Source organism: Rhea americana, unplaced genomic scaffold (assembly GCF_003343005.1).
Source record: "Rhea americana isolate MKP2758 unplaced genomic scaffold, rheAme1 scaffold_201, whole genome shotgun sequence".
Taxonomy (NCBI): Eukaryota; Metazoa; Chordata; class Aves; order Rheiformes; family Rheidae; genus Rhea; species Rhea americana.
In genome coordinates, this window is record NW_028186162.1 from 864772 (window position 1) to 872776 (window position 8005).

The 8005-nt window shown below is 59.9% G+C and overlaps 1 protein-coding gene across 1 annotated transcript in view; it reads left to right on the forward strand.

Annotated features, from left to right (window-relative positions):
• The first annotated feature begins 1895 nt into the window (after positions 1-1895).
• Positions 1896-8005, forward strand: part of CSPG4 (chondroitin sulfate proteoglycan 4) — a 26161-nt gene continuing 20051 nt past the window's right edge. Inside the window, exons 1-3 of the mRNA XM_085304013.1 lie at positions 1896-2091; positions 3420-3574; positions 4324-4447. Coding sequence (XP_085160139.1) covers positions 1896-2091; positions 3420-3574; positions 4324-4447 — 475 coding nt within the window. The remainder of the gene's footprint in view (positions 2092-3419; positions 3575-4323; positions 4448-8005) is intronic.

An 8005-nucleotide genomic window follows, 5' to 3' on the forward strand; every position in this document is an offset into this window, starting at 1 on the left:
GCGCGCGATGCTTTCCCGGGAGTTGCGCGCCGGCCGGGAAGCAGCTCGGTTTGCAGCACGCGGGGCGAAAGCCCGTGAAACGCAACCGCCTCTGCCGCCCCGCGGGAAGCACCGGGGTGCGGGAGCGCGGCGCGGGTGGCGGGTGCCGGGGCCGGGGGTGTCCATCCCCGCAGGCCTCCGGGCGCGGAGCGCGGCGATGCCCGGTTTTCCCTGCGGAGCAGCCGGTTTTGACCGCATGGCTCCTGGCGCTGGCGCTCGCTGTCTCAGCATCCCGCTGGTGATCCCACAACCCCGTCGTGCCTTCCTCCTCCTCCTCCTCCTCCCCGCACCCGTTCTCCTCATCCCTCTCCTCCCGCCTCTGCTCCGGCACAGGGGCAGAGCCGACATGGGTCTGGACCTCGGCAGGCTCCGCGGGTCTCGTCCGGCTCGGGGCAGGTCTGTGCCTCAGCCCAGGACCTCCGAGCGGCAGCTCGGTGCGCYGCGCGCAGCCCATCGCGCCGGGGCCGGCTGCCGCGCGCTCGGTCGGCAGCTCCGCGACACGGACCCGGGGCCACGGCGTCTCTGCCCCCRGCGCTTCGCTGCCCGGTTGGACGTGCCCGGGGGGGTCAGGCTGCACTCCAGAGCAAGGGGGATTTGGAAGGATGGGTTTTCACCCCAGCCCGGGGAGCCTGGACTCCAGCCAGCGATAGGTGGGAGCAGTCACTGGGGTAGCGGTGGCCCTGAGGAGGTGAGGGGACAGCATGGACCACGGCAGGGATCCTCCTGCCTTGGACAGGAGCAAAGCCCRGCCCCAGGCCGGGSGCTCTGCGTGGCGCAGCAGGGTGCYGAGGACCCCGTGCGGGCTCCTCCCCGGGCCACACACAAGCTCAGCACGCAGCAACGAAGGCTCCTGTGCGCCTCCTGCCTCTGCCAGCAGCAGACAGCCGTTTCCAGGCTTCAGTGCTCAGATCCCCTCGTCCGACCCGTGAAAGCCCAGCAGGTTCTTGTCTTGCATGACACCAGCGTGTCCGTTCTTGCCAGCAGAAATGTCAGAAGGAACAAACAAGACTGTTCATTCTCCCCTTTTTGGACATGGAAGAATTTCAGGGATAACGTGGAAAGAAATCCAGGTCTTTTGGAAAGCAGTTATAAGCTTCCTGAGAAGTTTTGCAAAAGAAAGGCTGCCTTGRGCTTCCTTTGCCTCACCGTTTTCTGAATGAGTTATTGACCATGTGTAGTCTTTCGCTTCCCAACCATTTTCTGCATCTGAGTGCATGTCAGTGTGGGGACGAGGCTTGCACTCACGCCCAGCTTTATGAGAGCCCTCAGCACCTAGGAGGTCCCTTGAGGTTTTCTGCTCTCCCTGCTCCCTTCCCTGGGACGAGGTGACCTCCCAGGACATGCTCCTCTCTGTTCCTCCAGGCTCTCTTTTCCTTTCTTCCTTTTCTGTGCACCAAAATATTACGATGCCTGGCAAGCCAAGTGGAAAAAAATCTTTTGTTACTGAACAAAGTGGTCTTCTCCCTTCCAGCGCTGACCTTTAGATCCTGGATGGGGATCTATCCAYGCAGCGCTGATACCTACTTCTCCACCCCAGATGGCTGCAGGGCTTCCCTGGCACTCTCGGAGGCGTTTCGTAGCGCAGRCACCTTTATTGTTTCGAAGACATACAGCATCGCCAGACGGCTGCTGCCAGATTTGAACGTACTGCGGATGTTTAGCTGGTGCCTCTCACTTCTTTSCCCAGCTGGGTGGTTTGAGACTTGCAGGGCGCTCAGCTTGGCCTGGCACCCCCCATGTCGGCTAAGCAGGAGGGTGGGTTTAGGGAAGAGCCAGGTTCATAGCCAGGAGTGCCTGATGTGCACCCAGTCTGGGAGCACAGCCGTGGTGGAGGATGCCCTCCAGCACGTGGCAGCATGACGGCAAAGGAAGAACGTGAACAGACGGGCTTAAGTGAACACCAGACCCTGATAATGGAGCAGATCCATAGGGCCGCTGCAAGTAGTGTTCACAGCCAGCTTCCAGGACTAACTACCCAGGAGCAGGGACCAGAGGAACAGCAAATGCAACCCCGAAGTCTGCAAGACCAGCAGTCACTGCTGACTGTGCCCAGTGGGGCCTGGGAGCCCAGGTGGCTCCCCATGCAATGCAGACTCTTGATTAGACCAGGGTGCCACCATGCACCCTGGCCGAGGCTCGTGCTGCCCCAATGCAGACAATTTGGGCGTCAGTGAGGGCAGAGCTTGTACCACTGCATGTCTGGAGAAAGATGTCTTGAAACAGTCTGAACTCATGCCTTGGCAAGCAATGTGCTGGAAGAAAAACAGCTCCAGGACTCCTCGTGCAAAGACGTGGCTCCTGGAGAGGCTGGGAAGGGGYCCTGCGGCACGGGGCTCGTGGCTCCCAAGGGCGATGCAGGTGTCGAGTCAGGGCTGGAGCAACACTGACTCTCAGCAGCAAAACGGTCCGAGTCGGCGTCCGCGGCCAGCTCCGGGCTCCGAAGCCGGGCAGGTGCTCACGCGCGGTGTGGCAGGCCCCGCTCAGCGACCTCGCCGTGCTTTTGCAGGACTAGATACGTCCAGCCGCCCCTGCGTCCACTTGCCTGGGGCTGGCCGGCGCTGCGGAGAAATCACAGCAGTGCTTGGTGTTCAACTAAGTGGGCAGACGAAGAAAAAGGAGGAGATTCATCTCACTCTGATCTAGCTGCCGAGAGGCGAGGCTAAGAGTTGACGGACCTTAGAGAAGATGGAAGAGATCGCTGACCCCAGCGCTCTCCCGGGACCGGYGGGACCACCTGCGCCCCGTAACCCRCGAGCGGCCACCAGTGCGAGGCGGACCACGTGCGAGCCCCGTGGCATCGCCTCCCGGCGAGGCCGGCTCCCGTCCGCCTGGCCGGCGAGGAGCTAGCCCACGTTACCGGCACCGGGGAGTTGTCTCAGATATTCCTCTAGGCTACTTTTGGAAACCTAAACGGTTTATTCATACTTTCTTGTTGTAAATGCTCCACATGTTTTGAGGTCATAGTTTCAAGCATCTGGAAAAGTTTCCAGCTGATGGGAAAGAACAGGAAAAAGTACGAAAGGGGGAGAATGCAAACTGGTATCGTGGGAATCGTGGAGGAATATTCTTGTCTCACTCTTATATTTAGCAACACAGGGCTGCAGGCAAATACAATAATAAGCACAGTCCTCAAAGATAGCAGCACAGGGTTAACCTCAGCCTCGAGTAGCTAACGTCAGGTTGAGAGCTGGACAGTAACACGACTTCATAGGCTTTAGGCTGATGTTGTCTGTGTGCCTAAATTAAGCTCAAAGCACAGACTGTTCGCAACAGGCGTTGAATCCAGCCCAGCGCTTCGGCTCCCAGGGGCCGCTCTCTGAGTCCCTTCCAGGTGGCTCAAGAAATCCGGGCTCGAGCTTTTCTCCTTTTTGGGAATCCAGACGCCCCGAGYGTTAGCGCCGTCCTGGGTTTCATCAGCCCACGTTCTTCAGCTGGGAAAGTCCTGGAAACTCCTCGGCGCGTGTTTCCGTACGGCACRGACGAGACGCGGGCGCTGCCCGGGTGTCCCGTGTGCGTGCGGGAGACCGTGCCAGAAGTGAGCCCAGCAGCAAGCGCGACRGCCGCCGCCTGGCTCGGGCGGCAGCTTTGCCTGTAACTCAGCCCCGTTTTCAGTCCACCCCCTTCCCCGTTCCGCGTCCCCGGACCGCTCGGAGGCCGCAGCCCGGGGCAGCGGTGGCCCGGACGCTCGGGGGGCTCTGCGCAGGTAAACCCCGCGTCCCCCGCGAGCCGGGCACCCCGTGGCCGGCCGCGGCAGGTGGGGAGGGCTTAGGTGACCCCGCAGCGGGAGACGCCGACTCCATAAACACCCCCAATCCCTGCMGATCCCTGTAGCTCTATGAGGGCTCAGCTGCGGGTTAAGGGCCGTGTTGGCAATGGAGCAGCCATCACAGCTTTGCCAAAGTAAATGCAACAGAAAAACCAAAATCAAGAGAAATAATCTCTCTTCCCGACCTGCAGTGAAGGTAGGAAGAAGACAGTCCCTTGTGGTGTTTATTTTACTTGTAAAGTTTGCAGATGGGCTCCAAGGTTTTTGTTAATGTGCAGGAACTGGACAAAGAGGAAGCTCCAGAAAGCAGCCTTAAATAAGAAATGTATTAGTTATCTAACTGCTTTCAAACGCATAGATCCTCAGCCGTGCCTCAGCTTACCAGCTCAGGGAGTTAGYCAGCTGGGCATCAGCTGGAAGCTGCTCCTGCCCCCGCACACACGCACACGCTGCCTCACAAGCGCCGGGCGGTTTCTGCGGGTGTGAATACGTAGCCAGGAGTGTTTGCGTCTGTGCAGGGTGCCGAGCGCCCCGGCGAGCACGTCCTTGCGTGCTTGTGTCTGCTTGCTCGAGGGTCTGTCGACAAGGCCCTGAAGCTGCAGAGACCCGAGCCCGRTCTAGGTCCGCATTTCAGGCAGGCGTGTGAGCAGCGAACGTGCCTTGTCCTGTTCCAAGGAGAAGGGCTATTGTGCAAAATAGAAACCAGAGCCAGGACACCCTGGGATGCTGCAAAACTGGGCTTGAAAACCACATAAGTAGGCTTACTGCAATACTCCAGCAGCTCCGTTTCCAGACCTCCTACCCTCTCCCAGGCATTTCGGTGGTGTCAAATAGGGACTAAGCCACATATACTGGCTTGCAAAAACTGCTCAGCTGCCACGCTTCTCTCAGAACAGACCCTCCAAACATCCTTTACCAGCTGATAGAGAGGTGGGGCGAAAGACCGCGGCCTTGTTTGTGCCCCATATCCCAGATTCAAGAGGGTGATAAATTCGTATTTTCCATTCCTTCCTCTCTCTCCTTCTGGGTGTGTCGCATGTTCCAGTTTTGCAGTGCTCCATGTAATACCACTGGGTATTGCAGTGTGCTGAACGGTTGCTCTTGGCTGCCGGACAGACAGGCGGACAGTAGCAGACAGAAAAGCATCCTGGGGAAGGGAGGGCACGGCTAAAAATTGACGGGAGCAGAGGAGGTCATGGGGAGAACTGCACAGATTCAGGGTGGCGGGGCCCATCGCATGCCTCCGCCTGAAGAAATGATAAAAGTAACATTCATCCCTCACCGTGCCGTAGAGCTCCAAACTCTCAGCACGATACCATGACTCACTGGTTATTAAAGGAGCCTTTATGGGCAATGAGTCAGTTAGGAATGGGGCTGGTGAATATTTTTTTCTTCTTTTGCCCAAACCTTGGGTTTTTTAGGGTGGTTGTTTTTCCTTCCTTCTGCGGGTGGGTGGAGGAGCCCTTCCGGGGAGGGAAGGTGGGGTCTCCACCGCCGCGTGCACACACCTTCCGGCGTCTGGCCGTGCCACTTCAGCCTGTGACTGTGGGGAGGGATGTGTTTTTGTGGGTTGTGTGAATCAGAGCTTCCCGCTGTTTGGGCTGGTTTGGGCATTGCCGGTTATTTTGGCTAATTTTCACAGCAAAGGTTACTCTGTTCTGTCCTCTCCCTCCTGTGCCTGTAGGAAGGAGGGTGCTCCTGTCGATTCCACACTGGAGATGTCCTGTGACTACCTCCTGGTGCCACCCTGGACCTCTGCTGTGGCTGAGGTGGTCATGACCCGGCAGGGACCTGGGCAGAGACCCAGAGAGGGTGGTGGGCAGCCCGCTCTGGGTGGCCCTGTTGGAGCAGGGGAGTTGGGCTAGATGGTCTCCGAAGACCTCCATCCAACCTCAGTCACACCACGGCTCCGTGGTTCTGGCTCCAAGGYGCTGTGGCACGGCCAGTCTCACACGGCGTGAAGGGCGCCCAGCTCAGCAAGGCGACACGTCGGGCAGGAAGAAGTAGGTTTGCAGTGACTACAAACCCAACTTTCTGTTCAAGTTTTTTGGTCTTGCCTTCATCACCCTATACATTACTTTCTTTTTCACGTGGGGAATAGGTAAGCTCAGTTCTCTGGTTTTGCTGGAGACCTCTTCCGGCTGAGCCCAGGCAGAGATCTGCCCCAGGACGGAGGAGCTGCCAGGAAAAATTCCCCTCGCCTTCTTCCTTGCCTACTCCCGCTCCTGCCCCACGGATTCGCATCAGCGGATCCGTGCCCCGGAGCCGCGTCCTAGCTCCCCAAGYGAGCTGGGGCTCTAACGGGCCGGGCAAGGACGGGGACGGCGACAGCACAGAGCCCCTCGGCAGCTGGGTCACTTCCCCCGTGAACGAGCCGTTAAAATGGAAGGTCTCCCCGGAGGCCGGCCGGAGACGAGAAGCTCCTGGCACACGTGGGAACGAGGAGTTTCGGGGGCTCCCGGCCCGCGGGGATTCAGCAGGAATTTTCCGTTTCCTTCGCTGCCTGGTCCTCAGCGACACATAGATCCGCCGGCTTCGCTTGAGCCCGGCTCGGAGGTTTTATGTATCCTGTCCCACAGAATTTCTGGGTCCGCTGGGTCATTTCCTCTGGGAACGGGGGCGGAGGAGGCTGAGAGAGGAAAGTTTTGGCCCGAGGTAGATGTGGCTGAGAAAAGCCTTCTGTACGTACACAGTCCGTAGGCGCAGAGTCCCCCCGCGCGGGCTCGCCCAGCCGTGCCCCGCCGCATATACATTCACCCGAGGCTATAAATAGAGGGCGGCCGAGCAGGCGTTTATTTTCTCTATAAACATAACCCCTCGGCTTGTTTCCCATAGATAGAAAAGCCATAGGGATGACAAACTCTGGTCTTGGGAGGAATAGGCAGGGTGGGGAGGGGGACCTCTCTGAGAGGCCTGAGGAGGATGGGGACAGCAGAGGAGAGGAGATTCACGGATTTTTGCTGCTGAAAGGAGAAAAAAACTAGTTTCTTTGCAGTTAAACTGTGGGGCTGGACTAGCAGGCTTGCAGGTCAGCATGCATCGTGCACAGAAAGGCAAAAATATCCTAAAAATATCCTCCTCTTCTTGCTTCCCCGCCGTCCCCGCCCCGCGCCGCAGCCCCGCTCGGCGCCCAGGCAGGCGGACRTCCCTCCRTCCCTCCRTCCCTCCGTCCCTCTGGCGCCGGGGAAAGCCCTTCCCGCGCGGCGCGGGGGCTCCGGGCACGCTGGCCCCCCGGGCTCGCCGGCGTCGCGCCCTTCCCTGGCGGAGCCTGCAGCCGGGCGCAGCAGGTAGCTCCTGGCAGAGCTTCCGGAGTGCCTCGGTGCTCCTGCCCCTTTCTTTCCTGTTACGCTGCCGTTTTCCCCCTGCCCCGACGCCGGCTGGTGAGTCCCCCCGGTCCTGGCGCTTCCCAGGCAGCTTGCTACACACAGGGCTGGAAAAGGGCCGAGCCGGAGCCGGAGCCGAGTGGAAACGGGCCCCTCTCCAGCGCTTGCTGTTTGTTTACACGGGGCCGGGATCGCTCCGGTAACGTTTAGCCATTCCAGGGATGCTTYTGAACATCGCCTGGCTTTGCTCTGCTCGTCGTGGAGCCGCGGCCCGGGAGGACACCTTCCCACCGCGCCCCCGGCTGGGCTGCGGAGCGCCGGGCGCCGCTCGGCTCCGCGGCGCTCCGGGGACCGCGCCGGCCCCGGACGGCGCCCTTTCGGAGAGCCCGCAGGCACGGGAACGCCGCGGGAGCGCTGGCCAGGGCGTGCAGGGTGGAGTCGGGAAAAGCGTCCGGCCAAGAAGAGAGAGCGAGCGAGAGATGGCCCGGGAGGGAGAAAGAAAGAAAGAAAGAAAGAAAGAAAGAAAAGGGGGAAAAGAAAAGAACAAAACCCATCCTGGGATGGTTTGGAAACCACGTCCTCCGGGGCTGATACAATCTTTCCAGGCCAACTTCTGCTGGCAGCCGGGCGCCTCCGTGAGCCTGAGTCACACTGCAGGGGACGTCACAAAAGCCCCATTTAGCCTCCCGCTCCCCCCAAAACCTCCCACTTTCTCCCCCCCCTTCTTCTCCCAGAGCAGCAGCTCCAACCACCGCTTCCAGCTCGGGCTTATTTCCCGAGTCCCTCCGGAGTCCTTCAGCCACACGTAATTAAAACCCTTCATCTCAGCCTGCCGCTCGCGCGGGGGGAGCCGCCGCGGCGCAGGCGCGGGCAGAGG